Below are 17,991 nucleotides of genomic sequence, written 5' to 3' on the forward strand. Positions count from 1 at the left end.
GTCTGTTGAAGGATGGGGCAACCCATCAAAAATAATTTTGCACTGACATTCAGATCCTCATAATCTTGCCTATTCAATTCAAATCATCCCAACTTCAACTTATGTTGGTTATTTGTTATAACTATTATTATTATTATTATTATTATTATTATTATTACAATGTGATTCTACTTTGTGTGTAGTCATGTGACTTTGCCCTTTGCGGTCTGCTTCATTGAAGCAACATAAACTTAAACTTAAACACTGAAACAAATGAGCAACTCAAGCAGCTTGTATCAAATTTAAAAATGCCATATCTCTCATTCATTAAAATGACCAATTATTGATCATATAATCTTAATTGACTTATTGTGTTCTTATGTGTTTTTTGTTTTTTCTTCAGGCAGATATGAATAAATATATTAATAAATTACTCTTCTATAGTGAATAGCTGTGTATCTGATCTGAGTAAAGTCCATCCAGCTTTATGTTTTTATAATAATGTGGGATGTACATCTCTGTGACAATTCAACTAGTGTGCCTCAGTGCCGTAGGGTTATTATACCCGTGTGTGTGTGTGTGTGTGTGTGTCTGTGTGTGTCTGTGCCTGTGTCTGTCTGTGTGTGAATGTAAGGATTTAAGGGGGAGATAAGCCTCCTGGCTGCTCTGTGTGCAGACTCCCCTGAACCACATGGCTTTGGCTGGAGTTCTCCCTGTCTCACAGTCTGCGTGGAGTATCGCGTTCCCTCCCCAACTCTTTGCCCTCGGTTATTTGGTAACGAGGGCCAGATTAGTTGCGCGTTTTCATTGCGGCAGATGTTATTAATCGAGGAGCTACCCGTTCATTAGGCGGCCAAACATTTCCAGTGTTTGCCTGGCCTCTCGAGCCTGCTGGTGTATATTGCGGCTTTGTACAATAACATGTTGGTTTTGTCAACGTAAATTTAATCCGAATGCCTGAAATGAATAAAGATGGAGAAGCGTTTGTAGATGTGTTCTTTGGCTCTGTGTGGGATGTGGGATGTAAGGTGCCAGTGGCACCTTGCCTTGTGCTACAAACTACCTTAAAAATCCTGATTTGAGTTTTTCATTTTTAAGTGTTCAGGAGTGGAATTGGAACTGTGTGCAGTTTTCTGCTGTTCTTTTGCTGTTCCTCTGCTGTTTCTGTTGATGTGTGTTTTTATTAAAGCACTGCCTAAATTGCTTGTCAGCAACAAGAGTATTTTTCCATGCTTCACGTGCATTAATGTGTAATATTTGCGAAAGGCATTACTTCATATTGTCCTTTCATCAGCTAAAGCCTGAAATTTGTGTTTCCTGTGACTGTGTTGATCAATAATCAGATGGATGGATGGGTGGCATCTGTCACTTAATTATGAAGAGGGAAATAAACAATGCTTTCAAGTGGCATGCTGTAATACACTTATCAAACAGACGTGTGTGTGTGTGCATGGGTGGGTGTGTGGGCGGGAGGATGGGCTGTTGATGGTGTCCCTGCACTAGCTGGTGGGAGGGGATACTGGATGTTAATGGATGAAGGGATTTCTCCAGGGAGAGGAGCAGGAGGGGCAACTGGCAGCACTGCCTGGTAAAGCAGAGCTAATGGGAGGGTGTTTGTGTTCATGTTGGTGTGTGGTTGGTGGTTGGGTGCAGTGGTGGTGGAGGTGGTTGAAAGCCATTCTAAACCAGAGGACTAGAGTAGAGGCCCCACTTGGCAATGAGTGCCTTCTCTGTAAATATATATCTTTAGATATCCCATCTCTATACATTTGTATATGTAGTGTAATATAGAATGTAAAGTAGCATGTGAGATTAATCACTTTTACAGTATAGTTGCTGGGATGATCCAACCTCGCCATGTTGGTACTTGTTTCATTTGTAAATTATTTGCAGACAGTGTTTCCCCATCGTCCCAGACTCTTACGTACAAACGGTTTCCTTCTGAAGGCCCCAGAGAGCTCTTTGGATCTAGCCATGGTGTTGGATATTTTCATGCAGCATAACTAAGATAACATATTTATACATATTTATTTAAAACTATACAGAATAGAAAAATGATATAAAGCTCTGGAAAAAAATAAGAGACCACTTAAAATTGATTTTCTTCTTTGAGTTTCTTTGATTTTACCAAATTGTAAAACCTCTGGAATATAATCAAGAGGAAGATCCCAAGCCATCAAACTAAACTGAACTGCTTTAATTTTTGCATCAGGAGTGGCGTAAAGTTATCCGAAAGCAGTGTGTAAGACTGGTGGGGGAGAACATGCCAAGATGCATGAAAACTATGATAAAAAAAAACAGGGTTTTTCCACCAAAGTTTAATTTCTGAACTCTTACAACTTTATGAATCTGCACTTGTTTTTGTTTTGCATTATTAGAGGTCTGAAAGCTCTGCATCTTTTTTGTAATTTCAGCCATTTCTCACTTTCTGCAAATAAATGCTCTAAATTACAATATTTTTCTTTGGAATTTGGGAGAAATGTCTGCAGTTTATAGAATAAAACAACAATGTTCGTTTTACTCAAACATAAACCTATAAAGAGCAAAATCAGAGAAACTGATTCAGAAACTGAAGAGGTCTCAATTTTTTCCAGATCTGTATTTCTGAAATACTTAACCTTGTATCGCTAAACTGTCCAATTTGATCTTGTGTCCTAGTGACCCGAAGTACTCCTTTCTCAATTACTTTTGATTTTATAAAATTATGGTATTAAAATTCACTTCTAAATTTGTCAAAATTGCAGATAATTAAAAAAAAAAGAAACATAAGTATAAGGCTATTATAAAATTGAACAATTGTGCACTTTCAGCAGCATGACCCGAGATTCAAACTGACAATCTTTGGTCCATATTGTGCTGAGTTGGGAGGCAATACCAATTCTAAATAATAGTATTGTGTCTTGGCACGACTTTAACATCAACATCTAATATATTAATTCCAGAAACAGAGCGGTCGGGTAGGTTTGTTGGATGTACTTGCTCTCTATGTGTATATATTTTTAAATCATACAGTTTCAGCCAGCATTGTATTTTCACATGCTCTGTGCAATCACACATTCTCACCAGAGATGTCGCTATATCCCCAAATCCCCATTGTTTATAGTCTTACTGTTACAGTTACAGGCTGAAACCAAAACTCAGGAGCGAACACCAGAAAAGAGTAGACTAGAAACCTAATTAGGGTCTACCTGTACTATTTTTTAAAATGACTAAAATTATTTAAAAAATATATATTTATGGTGTAAACATCCAAAAGGCAGGCGAAAGGTGATAATATATAATCTTCCAAAATCAAAAGCAAACAAAGCTTAATGCCTACAGTTTAAATAAGATGCCTCTCTTTTCAGCCGTGTTTTAATCATCTGTAGCTGATGTGGTGCACTGGAATCAAATTAGTTCATCAATTTAGTTAGTTTTAATTGGTATTAAATGTGATGGCACCCCCTCTTTTTTTAATCACAAGAAAAATATAATCCTAATAAATATATTTACACTACATCTCTCAACACTGTTAAAGTTTAAAAAGGCCTGATATGATATTCGTGAGATGCAAAATTTTTACATAATTTAATAATTTTTGCTGTCCGCTGTATTACCAATTGTGGTTGTATGTTTTATTTTTTATTGAACTGAGAGTCCATTATCAAACATTATCAACTTTTTTATCAAAGTTTTTTTTATTAGTTCTATTCATTTAGGTTATTTAAAAAAATCTAATTTCGGATCATTCATAATGAATAAAAGTTTATTGTTTTTTGATCTAATAGATTTTAACATATCAGTGACATTTAATGAGCTGAAAATGACAATAATATTGTCAAAATAATATATAATTCTAACAGAAATCGTTGCAGGCCTAAGTGAAGGTCAGATGTCCGTGAAATGTATTAAAGAATAGATAAAAATAGATTGAAATATATTCTTTTTTTCACACAACTTCATGTTCACCAGCATTTTGTCCGAAGCTTTTCAGATGCCCTCTTGAGCACAAATGTTTTCTCTCATACTTTCCCAGAGGCCTTGTGGTCTCTCCCATACCGACTGGTTCTGGAGTTTTCCACCGAGACCTGCCTTTGAAGACTCCTCTGTTGCTGTTTTCCTAAGTCAGCGGAATAGTGAAGTGCTTGTGGAAATGTCAGTTCTTCAAGTTTTTCTTTGGTTCTCTAGTGGGGGATAGGAGTCTCCGAGCACAATATCTGGACTTCATTTGAGTTGTCCGTCAAAGTGTGGATTCCTCCAGCGTCAGCTGAGCCAGCGTGCTGCCCAGACCCAGGCTGGGCTGGACTTTATGTGTGAACCAGCCTGCTCAGGCACTTCCTCCTCTAATCCCTGGACAAAGTCAAATAAATATTCGTCTCCGACGGCATGGACGTCTGCCCTCCACCCCCACGCTCCGGCTCGCTTTAAGTCAGCAGCGTTTAGATTATTTGACCTAACAAGCATCTCTCATGTCATGGACTCACCTACAGATTTGTTTTTTTCTCAGTCACCATATCTGATTCAGTCTCCACTTTCGCTCCTAATTCCTTGAACAACCCTCGCGTTGCCCTCCTTCCCCCACTTCTCCCACACCCCCATACACCCCACCCCCAGCAGCACTGCCTCAGCTCGGCTGTGGTCTCCGACCCCTGTCCGCCTCTCCCTCTGAGGCCGCTAATGGTTTATTTTGTGTCAACCCAGGTTTCTTTTCGTCTCGCGGAAAAGTGACTGATCGAAGAGGATTATTTTAAGGGATGGCTGGGTGATGTTGTTCTAAGACTGTTCTAGAGAGGTTCATATTCTTTTCGGTGTTCCACCCCTTACCTTTACAGAATGAGCTCACGAATTTACATTCTGCCAACGATTGTTTGTCACTGCTTTCAAATAAAGGGCCAGTGGAGACGAACTGCGTTTATGACACTTCGGGGACTGTCAGGAACACAGTGGAGGCGCTGGGCTGCAGAGTGCAGCCACTATTTACATTTTCATTTGCCAGCTGTCAGGGCCTGGCTCCCCTTGGTGGCCAACTGGTGGCTCAGTGTACCTGATCAAGAGGCCCCGACCTGGGGAAAGGGGCGCCAGGGGGGCCTCGCTATGCCTTGCTCCTCAAAGCCAATGATAGATGACCTACGAATAGAAAGGGCCTGATCTGAAGTTGACCGAATCGGAAAACCTCAGTGGAATTTAAGGGTGCGCATGCTACAGCACTTCATGTCAAATAAAGTGTGAAAGCCTTTGAAAGTAAAGACTGTTGCTGATAGATTTCCGACACGGCCAAGTGCCATTGTTATGGTCGGTGCTGATTTGTCTTATTAAGCAAGTTGTCTCAGATGAAGTTCTCTCTAATGCCCACTAGGAGGCAAATCATCTTCTAAAAAAGTTCCATAAGTTTTAGAGTTTGGCATTATTACATTATATATGATTACTGCAATATTTGTACCCTAACAGGAACAGCAAGCAAAAGCTTGATATGTGAATATGAGTCAGCTGCATATGCTGGGTAGGAGGTCTCTCTCTTTCCGGCCTGAATGGCAGGCAGATCCGAGAGGGATTAGGCCTTGAAAAAGCCAGTGGACACAGTTATGACATTCTTTCACTGTGTGCTGTCAGTAAGGTAATTTTCCAACCATAATTCCAGGCTAATTCTTTTGTTCCACTTGGCTGGTGTTGTGCATGTAGGTGTGTAGTGGATTCTTGTTTCCCCTCAGGTGTGTGTTTGAATCCGAAGATAAGCATTTTACCAACAAGAAAGTCATGATTGATAGAAATGCCTGTGGACGCCTTCTCTTTTTTAACGTATCAGTTACAGAATTTTAAATCTAGGTGCTAGGGTTAGGGTCTTAAAAAAAACAAAAAAAAAAAACATTTGTTTCATTTATTTTGATTTTTAAACATTTTTTTTCAGTGTATTTTCCTTGCTCTTTAAAAGCAACATAACTGAATATTTTTTTATTATATATCAGGGAATGAACTTCCAGTCCATTTGTTGCATTTTTTTCTAGGACAATATATTGTCCAGGAAAATAAATCTCCTGACAAGCCTAGTCAAAGGTTAACACTTTCTGTGTGCCGTATTTAGTTTGCCCGTTTATATTGTGGCACGATGCATAAAGTCTTTATATGTCCTGTGGTTAGAGTTTGCAACCTGTAACAGAATCTAACAGGAAAGTACAAACAGTACAAGTTGCTTTGAGATTTTCTCTGCGAGGGGAACACTATCATGTGGTTGCTGTGGTCCCTTTGATTTTGTGCCTCGTTTGTCACTAATGAATGGTGGTCCTTTCTGTTACATAAACCCAGCTCCGTACTGTTTCTCATTTGAAATGAACTGTCACAAATCATTCTGTTCTGTATACTTAACTCCATGCCATTAAGCCCTGTAAACATACAAACTTTTACTCTGTTGATTTCAGAGCTCTTGTTGTGGTTTACAACTTGTTCCCTTTCTCTCTGGTTCCAGAGTAGGCCTCTGCACTAAAGGGGACCTTTGTTTACGTTTCTTGTGTATTTCAATATTTCTGTTTGAGGATGAAATGTTGCCTGTGTATGTGTGTGTGTGCGCGCCTGTTCTCTCATTCATTTGTAGCGCTCTCTGTAAAATAAAGTTCTTGTTTATCGCTCGCTCAAAGACGGATGGGCCGGAGATGCAGCCTTGGTGGACCTCTCCATCAATGAACTTTCAGCCAGTTGTTCTCCATCTGTTGTTACACGGAGGGGGATGCAACGTTTTGGGAATTCTCCCCTCCCTCCTGCTTTACGGAGCCAAATTAGTGTGATGCCTCGGTCCCACCCTGCCGTTTAGACCCCGGCACCTCTGTCTTGACCAGGGCAACAAGCAGCTGCCTGGCCCTCTGATTAGCCTGGGCTAAAGTGGACACCCAGGATAATAATTGGATAAGGTTTCTAGGCGGTATAATTCAGGTTCCTCTCTCCCGTCCCTCCACCACCCTCCCCTTTCCTTTTGCCCTCTCATCTGTCTTCAGGTCTTTTGTCCGAGGCCTCTGTTTGAGAAACAGAGCCTCTCATCCTATTATTCTGTCATTGAACTGTCTGGCAGGGAAGGGTGAGTCTGAGCTAGATCAGACAGCACTTCTTCACTGCATACACTGAGGGGGATCATAGCTCTGTACATCACTCACGAGCCCTGTTTACAGCTCAATGCGTGAGATTTGCTCATATTTCCCTCCAGCTGTGCTTTTTATGTCATTGTACAGTTTGATGACCTGAGTTAAGCCTGAATATTGGATTTTTATATACTATTCTGTGCTTATCTTAAATTATATTAAATGGTTTTACCATCTGTTGAATTTACAAGATACTTCCAACTAGAGCTAAGCAATATGGTCAAATATTATATTACAATATTTAAAGACATTTTTATTTTACACAATGTTCATCCAGATGTTTTGACATGCAGACCAAATGCACTAGTTGCTGCATATTCATAAAACGCCTACTGTATTTTTCCCACTATAAGGCGCACTTAAAATACTTAAATTTTCCCAATAATCTTGAGTGCGCCTTTTAAACCGGTGAGCCTTATTGTATAAATTTTAGCAGTCAGGTTGTAAGGAGCGGTAAAGCCACTCCGCTAAAGTGCAGCATTATTCAGGAGTTTCAGTTTGGTCCTTCAGCACCGGGGCTGGAGCAGTATTAGCAATAGCTGCTAACCCTGTAGCTCTTTCGCCGTTCGGAGGTGAGTATTATCGGCCTGTAGCCTGCTGCTAATCCACTAGCGGTTAGCCGCTAATGCTAATGCTCCAGCTTTAGTGCTGGACAAATTTGGGAATCTAAGCTTACTGTAAATAAACAGAAGCGCTTTACTCACCCAAATAAACAGTTTTTAGGAGGGAAATCTGTATATTTTATTAACATCCAACTCTTGTTTGACTTTAAAAGAAAGCCTGTTTTTTATTAGTTTTGTTTATATAGCTTAGCTTTAACTGAGTTAACTCTCCCCCACCCCCACCCAGCGACGAGACCTGCTGAATTAGAAGTTCCTTATAGTGTCTCCTAAAATGCGCCTTGTAATCCAGTTCACCTTGCATATAAAAATAGACCAGCAGGCGCCGAGTGGTCCAGCGGTCTAAAGCGCTGCCACTATGAGCTGCCGGCGCTCAGAGGGAGCAAATTTGGCCCTGCTCCCTCCGGGTGGGTAGATGGCGCTCTCTCCCCACATCGCTCTTATGGTGATGTCTGCAGCACAGGGCGTCTGTGAGCTGATGTACCGGAACCGAGCCGCTGTGCTTTCCTCCAAGCGCGCTGGCTACTCGGGAATGCTGCAGCAGCAGTCTTCACCCTCCTGGTGTGTTGGGACATTTCTAGTGATGGGGGGAGTCCTAATAAGTGGGTTGGGTAATTGGCCATTGGGGAGAAAATGGAAAAAAAAAATGGAAATAAAAATAAATAATAATAAAAAATAGACCAGCAAAAAGACATTTATTGATAGTGCTCCTTATAATACGGTGCACCTTATAGTACGAAAAATACGGTAATAAAAGCTCTTAAGAAGTTCTTAAACACAAAAACATTATATTCACAGTATAGTCAGAAAAGTATATAGTGTATCACAATAACAAAATGTATTGTGATATTGTTCACCTCTACTTATCAGAGACCTGTGGTGCTACTGATTTTTGAAACTAGACCTGTCATGATAACCAAATAGCTTGAGCGACCTTTAGTCCAAGAAAGTGCTATTTTAAAGCATTTTATGTTACTGATATAATGATAATATATCATGATAATTGCTATGTAAAAGTGAATAAAACATTAAGTTTCAATTATTAAAACATTAGAATTTAAACAGTATGTTTAAAAATCCTAAATAAATAAAAAGACTTAAATAAAGTGGAACCACTGTTTTAATGGACATTCTGGTTAGTGGGCTTCTAAAGTAAATAAGGTTTAAGTAAATATTATGGGCGTTATCGAGGTCAGCAAAATTTTAGAGGTTATATTGATATAGTGTATGAGAAGTTAATAATGTAATTGTGGAATATTTTGGCATCAGTTTTGTTAAATATATATATAAAAATAGGTTGTTATTCCCTGAGGATGCTACAGCCATCTGTAACCCCCATCCCACTCCCCTAGAACAAATCAGGAAGACACTGAACCTGTGGGTGTGTGTTTGCTCATGTAACAGATTGCACTCTCCCCCAAAAGTGTTCAGCTGTTCAGCATCAGGAAGAGTTTGGTGCTGCTCCCAGCTCAGTGATATTGTGTGTCACAGTGAAAGGTGTAGCTGCTGGGTGGAAATGGTCTTGTCTACGTTGTGAGAAAATGAAATTCCGCAGCATTGAAACAAGCTGTTTCTTTGTTTGGACAAAAAAATCATGTTAACACCTCATTCCTGCTTCTCAGACCAACTCTGCAGCACGCCAGCTGCAAATAAACACACTCTAGATGTTTGGTGATGTGGCTTTAAAAAAAAAAAAAAGATAAAAAAAGAAATACATTTCCATCAAAGCCAGATGTTGTAAGAGAATTTCTAGAGGAAGTCCCTGTGGCAGTGTATAAAAGCAACATTTGGTAACAATGGAGTTGAATGAACAGTATATGGCTTATATAGCATGAGGCCTCAGATCAGCTCTGCTGTGCAGTATCTGGAATGTGCTTTGGGTGATGTAATGAAATGCAGGTCTTTTGTCCCTTTTGTGTTCTGCAGTAATTAGAATTTATCAGGAGCTGTCAGAATCTGACATTTTTATAAATATGGCATGAAATGAGATATTTAGCTTGTATAACATGCCCGTTTTGTTATTTATTGCTTAGTTTTTCATTTTTTATTTGGTCAGTTTTTTTAATAAGTTATCAACAATTTTTTTGACTTCATAGTTAAAAATATTTTCTTAAATATTTTTCTTTTCCATTTTATTAGTTGAGATAATTTTCTCATTAAATATTTTCTATATTTTTTTATTTTATAACTTAAATATATTTCTCAGCTCTAACTTAATTATTTATTACTTATTGTTATTAGTTGAATTCCTTCCAAACTATTTAGTCACTTTTTAAAAAGTGTCTAAATTTTTATTTATTTATTTATTTATTTATTTATGAATAATTTCTCCTTTTTAATACTATTTTTATTTATTTTTTATTAGTTGAGAATTATCTGAACTATCTTCACTTTTTAGATAGTTTTAGATACTTATTTTATAATGTTATAATAATAGAATTGTATTATGATTATTTATTTTTATTGGTTTTATGCTTTTAAACTGCTTAATTATTACTTTTGTATTTTATTAGTTGATAGCACCTCAGCTATGTTTTGGTCAAAAAATAAAATTACTCATTCTTTTTTTTAATAAGTAAAATTGAATTTCAGTAATATTTCAGTAAAATTAAAAACAATTACAGATGTTAAACTAAAAATGTAGAAGTTCAAAGTTAGTAATTTAGAGATGCGGGGCCTGACAGCAGTGTCTCTGCATTTTGCCAGTGTAAAATCTCCTGTGGGTTTTTAATATTGTGGTTAGAGCAGGTATCTGTCAGTAAGCCAGGTGTGAGCATGTATGACACACATCCCTCTGATCTGATCTCTGGCCCCACCTTACACCCCTCAACCCCCTCCCCCCCTCCAGCCTCTAATGCTTAAACGGGCCACCAGAGGAGGACTGACCCTCCCTCCCCTTCGGCCTGCTGATCCTGGCAGGGCTGTGAGAGTTAAGCACTTTCTAAGCTTGCCTCACGTCTCTTAGTTCTATTGATAAGGCATTGAGGGGCAGAGAGCAGTGTGGGGAGTCTGCCTGCCGGCCTACAGGCCAGAGCTTTCTCTGTCTCTCTCCCTCTCTCTCTTTCTCTCTCTCTCTTTTTTAATCCTCTCCGCCGTTCAGCTTGCACTACCTTTGGTCTACCTGACAATGCGCTTGTTCCAATCTCTTAACCCTGCCAGGGTTCAGCCTTCTTTTGCCACCGGATCTTCAGGAATTACTCTTTGGCGGCGCCCGTGATTGACAGAAGAGGAGCTTATGTGTAATTTTGCAAAGCGCTTCCACTGTTCAACGCTCAATATGTTCAGGCTTGTTGGCAGCCCTGCCGTCCGTTGAACAAAAACAGCGTGAAGTGCCTGGCTTTGAGCGCTGTCACACACCGTAGGAAACTCTGACCTCATTAAGAAGTGGGAGATTTCTCCTCTGCTCTCACTGAACGTTGGGGCCCGTCACTCTCCCCTCAGGAGTTGTTGATGTGTGTCATCACTCACTTAAGCAAACCTCTTCATTTTTCTTTGTGTTATGTATTTATTTATTCTGTAAAGTTATTCAGTTCAAGTTTTCTTAATGTTTTACAACTCTGGAAGTGGAACGTACACTTTAAACACACAGGGGGTTTACACATAGGTCAAAGATGGGTCAGATAAATAAATATAGAGTTTGTCTTTCTCTTTTCAGAATGATGCTTTTTTTTTGTGAGCCGTAGGATTTTCTTTTTTTTTTTATAGTAGGGTTAGGATATGTTGGGACAGCGCTGGGTCAGAGCCATGGCCCGCCTCTGAGATACTTCCTTCCTCGACTTAAAGCCAAGTAGATCTGGGGATCTTTGTCTTAAAACGCATGACTCACTTAAAGGGGTCCCACTTTGAACTTGAAGGAATTTTATGATGCAAGTAAAAATGTCACGTCTGTAAACAGTTTGATTTGAAAAGCACGTCAGTTAAATGACTGGTTTATGTCCTCTTTTAGTCAAGGACACTCAGCCGCACCATATGAGTTTCAGACACAGTTTGGTTGACCCCCTCTTAAAAGTTTTATGACCGTTATCTATGATAAGCAACGACTGAAAGCTGCATTTGAAAAAGACGGTCTTTTTACTTTTTCAGCTAATCTCTGCGTTACATCATGTGTGTGTATGAACTTTATTATGATTTTCTATTTGTGTTGTTCTAGTTATTTTTCATGTACTGTTCTTTTTTTTCCTCCTCGGCCCATGCCCTTGTATTCCCTAACCCCTTGTTTGTCTGGCCGGACCACCCCTGCTTTGTGTGCAGGTCTGTGTATTTGTTGTCCCGCGTTGAGGTTTGGTGGCTGTGGGGGGGCCGAGTAGGGTTGTGCACTTTTGAGATTTAGCAGGAATTCTTTGGGGATCACTTTGTTTCAGATTTCACTCTCGGTCCCCCTCTGGAAACGGGGGGAGGTGGGAAGGGTAAGAGTGGATCCCTCCACACTGAGAGCAATGTGATACCTCCACTCGTTTGCCTTGGCATGCATGTTCATGACTGACTCTCCTTCTCTCTCTTTCTCCTCTCTCCTCAGAATAATGCGGATCAAGTAGCTTTTCAGGTAGGAGGGGGTCTGTCTGCCCTGGAACAGATTCTACAGGTAGTTACCGCGGCCTCCAGTCCTACAGCTGTCCCACGCATTCCGCTGAAGTGAGTACCAGCTCTCCCAAAGCTGGAAAAATCTCTCTAAACTCTGAACACTTGCTATGATTTTAGTACAGCAAACCCTCACCTGTTGATAATACATCACACTTTTTGTATCAGTGGATGCAGATGCTGATGCTCTTACTCCTGCTCTCTGTTTATCTTCAAGTTGACATAATATCTGTGCCAATATTACCACAAAAATATATTTTTTAATTTGTCAAAATTAAAGACATATATGGGATTTTTTTTTGGGGGGGAAGGTAAGTTTCAGAAAAAACATTTTTGGAAATGTGTTCAACTTATACACTTTGAACCTATAAATGCACTGTTGTATCTAATCTGACTGTGATTTGTCTCTATAGTAATGAATTTGTCTATTTATCAACCAATTTATTTTAAAATGGTTTGATTAGGATTTTTTTTTGAGCACATGCATTTTTGTTTTTCTGCAGCAGAAGCTCTAAATTGAAAACACTCATAATACAAAGTAAATTATGCTACATGCAGTTATTATTATATCATAATTTTAAAGCATCATTAGGTTCTTGCTAATATAACACAGAAAATTACATATATATGAAAGTTAGCATTATACCAGTGAGATATCAAGTTTTTTTTTTTATATATATTTTAATATTCCACTGTTTTTTTAAGCTGTTACTTTTACAGTTTTTAGGATATCAAAATAATTTACTTTTAGTTTAGCTGTGTTTTAACAGTTCAGCTTCTGAACACAAAAACACTCCAGTTAGAATGGATAGAAGTCTGTCCATAAACTTTTAGCCAATAACTCTAGCACCTTGACACAATCATAAACCCAATAATGTAGTTTTATGCTTTTTCAACCTGACCTATTTGCAGTTTTTGTGTAATAGTCATTCATATGCCACAGCAACACCAAAACAACCCCTTGTGATAAAATCAAAACCATTCAGGAACACCATATCAAACCATTACTAATGCTTAATTCCCACAGTTTTACAGTTTTTCATCCATTCATTAAGCAAAGACTCCTCCTCACCCGACTAAGGTTGTTACTTGGGCACTTTGGAAAGATTTTTTTTCTCAGTAGAAACCAAAATCTCTTTCCAAGATCTGCACAGACTGCAGCACACTAGCATTTTCTGCAGGAACAACACTGTCTATCGTCTAGCCAGAATTGGAATCAGACAGTTCATTGCCATTTTGGCTAAATAGGGTTTAAACTGTGCTGAATTTTGATCAGAAATGTTAAAGGAATAGTAAATTTATATACCCATAAACATTTTACAGCGATTTTTGCTGCTTTACAGGGTAGTCATCCCTACAACCTGTGAGCATGACCTGTATTAACATAAAACATAATATACTTAAGTTATTTTAATGGTCTTTTAATTTATTTTATGAACAGTATTTACATTACAAACATTTAAATAGAGGTGGATTTTACACATTGAATCCCTGACATTTAACTTCATGACCTGGAGAAACCCTCTCTCCTCTCTCTCAGTCTGTAATGGGGAGTTATATTCCTCCATAATCTTTCAGAGTAACTGCATCTCGACTGTTCAGCCAGTTCCTCACTTTCCTGTACCCCTCGTTTCCATAAATACGTAGAAATGTATAATGAATAAGAATGCTCCTTGTTTAGAACATAACAGAGGGCTGCATTTAAGTCATCCATTTCTCAGTTGCTTTGCTGCTCTACAAAAGGCACATTTATCCAGTGCGTCAGTGGGAAATGGGAGTGGGGTTTGAGTAGTGGCTGTGGAGTTTGTGGGGCTGGCCACTAGATAACCTCACAGAGAGGGTTATTTCCACCAGAGAGAGCCCTTAATGGACTAGAATGGCCTCTCTCTCCCTCATTAGCATTTGTTTTTTTTTTCCAAATCTCCCCTAATGGAGGAATGCTACTTATATTTATAATGCTTTTACAGGCCATCAAGTGTTTATTGATTTTTGTTTTTTCTTTCCCCCTCTCTTTCTCTCTCTCAATCTCTCACCCTCTCTCACAAGCTCTCCCTTAATCAGTCATTAATTTCCGAAAATCTGAGAGGAAGTTTAGGATTGTAATGGATTTTTATGAACTTGAGGGAAGTTTCTGCAGAGGGTCGAACTGGCTTGGGCTTGATTAACTGCTGTTTATGTGTGTATATGCTTGTGCGCCATTTGTGCACCAGCTTTTATGTGTGTGCGCGTGTGTCGGTATCAGTGCAGACTTGGCCGATGAAACGCTTCCGCCATTCTGTTCTCTCCCTCTTGCTTTGAGAGAGCCACTTGACATGCCAGGAGGAGGCCAGATCTCGGAGGCTCTTCTGTCATTCTGCTCTGTTGCAATCAAACGCTGAAGTGGCCCTCCTGCAAGGATTAAAGAATGTCCTCGTCCTCACCTCTTTCCACCAGTGAATCACTTCCCTGTCTTGGCTTGTTGAAGAGTCGGCCTCTCCTGAGTGTGAAAACGAAGGCTGCAGAAAAGCCTGAATGAAATCAAAAGGTGAAGGTGTTCCCAATACAACCCTAAATCAGAAAAAAGCTATGACAGTATGGTAAATTCCAGCGCAAAAATGGAAGTGTTGCTTACATTTATTTTGACTTTTATTTCTTTGAAGACTGTATGAAACCAAAATATGTCAGATTTTATCTGGTAAACTTCAATACACTTGTTAATATTCATCTGTTCCTGCATTTCAGGCCTGTCACACATTCCAAAAATGAAATGTGTGAAAAAGGTTCAACAGCTAAATCAGTAATCCTGATTTTGTACTAAAACAGCATCCACAAAAAGCTAAATGGTTGAGGAGATAGATAGAATTCAGAAGGAAAAAAGAAAGACTGGAAGGAATTTCTACAGTGCATAATATCATTAAATAGAATTTCAGTGTGTAAAAGGCAATGGTGGGAGCCTGAGATGGACACAAGTCATTTCCAACTTTCAGACAGCATTGCATCAAGAACCATTGTGATAGATAGATATTTCTTTGGCAGACATTTCTTTGGCTATATTTTTTGGTAGAAATGGAAGCTGTTTGGTCCAAAGACAAAAAGGACCATCCAGATGGCTATCAGCAAAATGCAATGACAACATTGGATGTGTTGTAGGCCTGAAATGCAGGATTGAATCTGTATTAAAGAAGACACTCCGGTGTAAAATGGACTTTGGGTGTATTCAAATCTGATAAAAAGTACTTATCTTTACCTCCGTTCTCCTGCAATTTTCTGAGATCCAGTATTCTGTGCACTTTGTCCAATCAGGCTGTAGAATGAGTCAAATAGGGCATATTTTCCCCTGCAGAAAAATCACTTTTTCTACAGTTATTCAGGCTCAAAGAAGCTATATTCTTCATTGGTAGAATCCGGAGAGCTCTGACATTTAAAACGAGGCCTTTAGAACTTTAAAACTGCACAAGAAGTTTATTAAAAGCCTCTATTTACATTCCATAGTGTAGGTAATTCTCTCTTAAATTTAAGTCACAATAAGTCAATCGTCGAGCATGAATAGTAAAACTTTTTGAGCAATTTGAGTTGGTTATTTGCATTATAATATCAACAGCAACCAGATATTTTCAGCAACAGATGAAATTCTTGCATATTCAAGGAATTAAATTTGCAGTCTACTTAAGTATCCTACCTATTCATTTCGTGCTTGATGGTTGACTAATTGTGACTTAAGTTGGGCTATTCAACAAAGGTAAGTACTTTTTATCACGTTTAGTACACCCAAAGTTCATTTCACACCAGTGCTATCCTTTAGGAATTGGAAAGAAGTTGACCAGGCAAAAATAAAATATTTTGGGTTTATTCTGTCTGCAATTAAGTATCCAAAGTAAATTTAGGGATACAGTATTTTTACCACTGACCCCACTTTTTCTAATTTATGGTTGTAGCAAATTCTAAGGAAGCAAGGAATCTGACTTTTCAGATAAACTGTACAAATAGGAACCTGAGCAGTGAGATTAGTACAGGCTCTCTCAGACAGAGTGCCATTAAAGTGTTCTGTATGGAAGATAGTAGCCTTCAGAATTTAGTGGGCAGTTCCAGATCTGTCATGTTCTTTTCCTTGCCTTGTTCACTTTATCCAAACGGCTGGCACAAGATGAACGGTGTGTGGACGAGGTGGGCAGCCTGTTGAAAATGACCAGGTCCAGCCAGAAGGCCAGTCAATGGCTCTCTCGCCACTGCTGTTTCCTGTACGTGTGGCAGAGCAGAGATTAGGACAGGATGACTGTCTGAGGGATCACTGGGCCTCCCCCGCCACCTCCTTTATTCACACACTCTGTCCGTCTGTCTCTCTCCCTCTTTCTCTCTCTCTCTCTCTCTCTCACACACACACCCGCACACACACACACCCTGAGGCAACAGGGTGCTGAACCTCTGATAACCTCTGCAGACTTGCATTAATCCTCTACGTCTCCTCAGCTCCCCAAAGACCTGCACCAGGGTCCTGGAAGCTGTAAACCCAAACAGCCTTGGTGCCGTTAGGCCAGCCTGGACGGTCACTGCCGTAGAGAAAGTGACACATCATGGCAGTGTCATTGTTAGTGTGTCAGGTTTTGTTTTGTTTATTTAACCCTTGGTGAGCTAGTGCTTTCTTATGGAAGTCGAACTGTTTTTTGAAAAAACAAAAAAGTATAGGACAATATGAAAAATGCAAATAATAGTAAGAAATTACTAATAGTAAGAGAATGTAAGAAATACTCTTTTATTAGTTTCACATTCCAGAGAGTTTGGATAACCATTGTCACATTTTTTGTTTCAGAATTCTGTAATTGTAATGTGTGCAGGTTTATGTACGTGGAAAAGGTGTTACCTTAAAGGCAGATTTTGTTGATCTCAATGTACTTTTCTGCATTAATGCTGCCATTACAGAATGTAAAATATAGGGACAACACCACACTGTAACACATCCTGGCTTTTGGACTTGTTGTTAATAACAGTCTGACTCTGGATGGTCCTTTTTTATTAAATTTTTCAGAACACACAGTGTCAATTTATTGCAAAAAAAGATCTAGAATACTGATTTATCTGACAAAATACACATTTCCACTTAATGATGGTCCATTCCAGATACCTCAGAGCCCTGAATTCCTTAAATCTTTTAACAATTTATGCACTGTGAAGAGAGAAATGCAAATTATCTAACTGTCTTTCTTCGAGGAAACCTGTTACCTTAATTTTCTACACAGTTTTGAGGCAAAGTGGAGATTATATGCCTATGTTTGCTGATCAAGGACTTTTTGGAAAGTAATTTTGTACTAAATATCATGTTTTGGATCACATATTTGTACTGTTCAATTAAATGGTAATTAAAAAGTAAATGTAAGAGTTGCATTTTTCATACTGTCGCAACTTTTTTGAATTTGCTGTTGTGAAATCCGTGTTACAACATCTAGTATGAGAACAGGGCATGACATAAGTGCGCATGCAGTAATCATCTTCTCTCATCTCTTTCCCCCGTAATGGAACTCAACAGAGATGCTCGCCCCCTAAAGCAGCGCTAGTTTATCTGTTTACTGTAATGCTGGCGTATCGATCGCCTCCTTTCAGATAAGCTGAGTGATTTACAAAAAAGAACAACTGCGGAGATGCTGGTGGAATATTACGCCCCAGGGAGGAGGATTCCATCTTGTTAGCATTACATTAATGGGCTAATTCCAGCGTGAGGCTCCGTTAATGTCCCTTCG

The 17,991-nt window shown here is 39.1% G+C and overlaps 1 protein-coding gene across 5 annotated transcripts in view; it reads left to right on the plus strand.

Annotated features, from left to right (window-relative positions):
• Nucleotides 1–17,991, plus strand: part of scaper (S-phase cyclin A-associated protein in the ER) — a 123,630-nt gene that overhangs the window by 57,318 nt on the left and 48,321 nt on the right. For all 5 annotated transcript variants that reach the window (XM_049474616.1, XM_007246515.4, XM_049474617.1 and 2 more), the window contains one exon: nucleotides 12,219–12,334. In XM_049474616.1, coding sequence (XP_049330573.1) covers nucleotides 12,219–12,334 — 116 coding nt within the window. The remainder of the gene's footprint in view (nucleotides 1–12,218; nucleotides 12,335–17,991) is intronic.

Source organism: Astyanax mexicanus, chromosome 2, assembly GCF_023375975.1.
Source record: "Astyanax mexicanus isolate ESR-SI-001 chromosome 2, AstMex3_surface, whole genome shotgun sequence".
NCBI lineage: Eukaryota > Metazoa > Chordata > Actinopteri > Characiformes > Acestrorhamphidae > Astyanax > Astyanax mexicanus.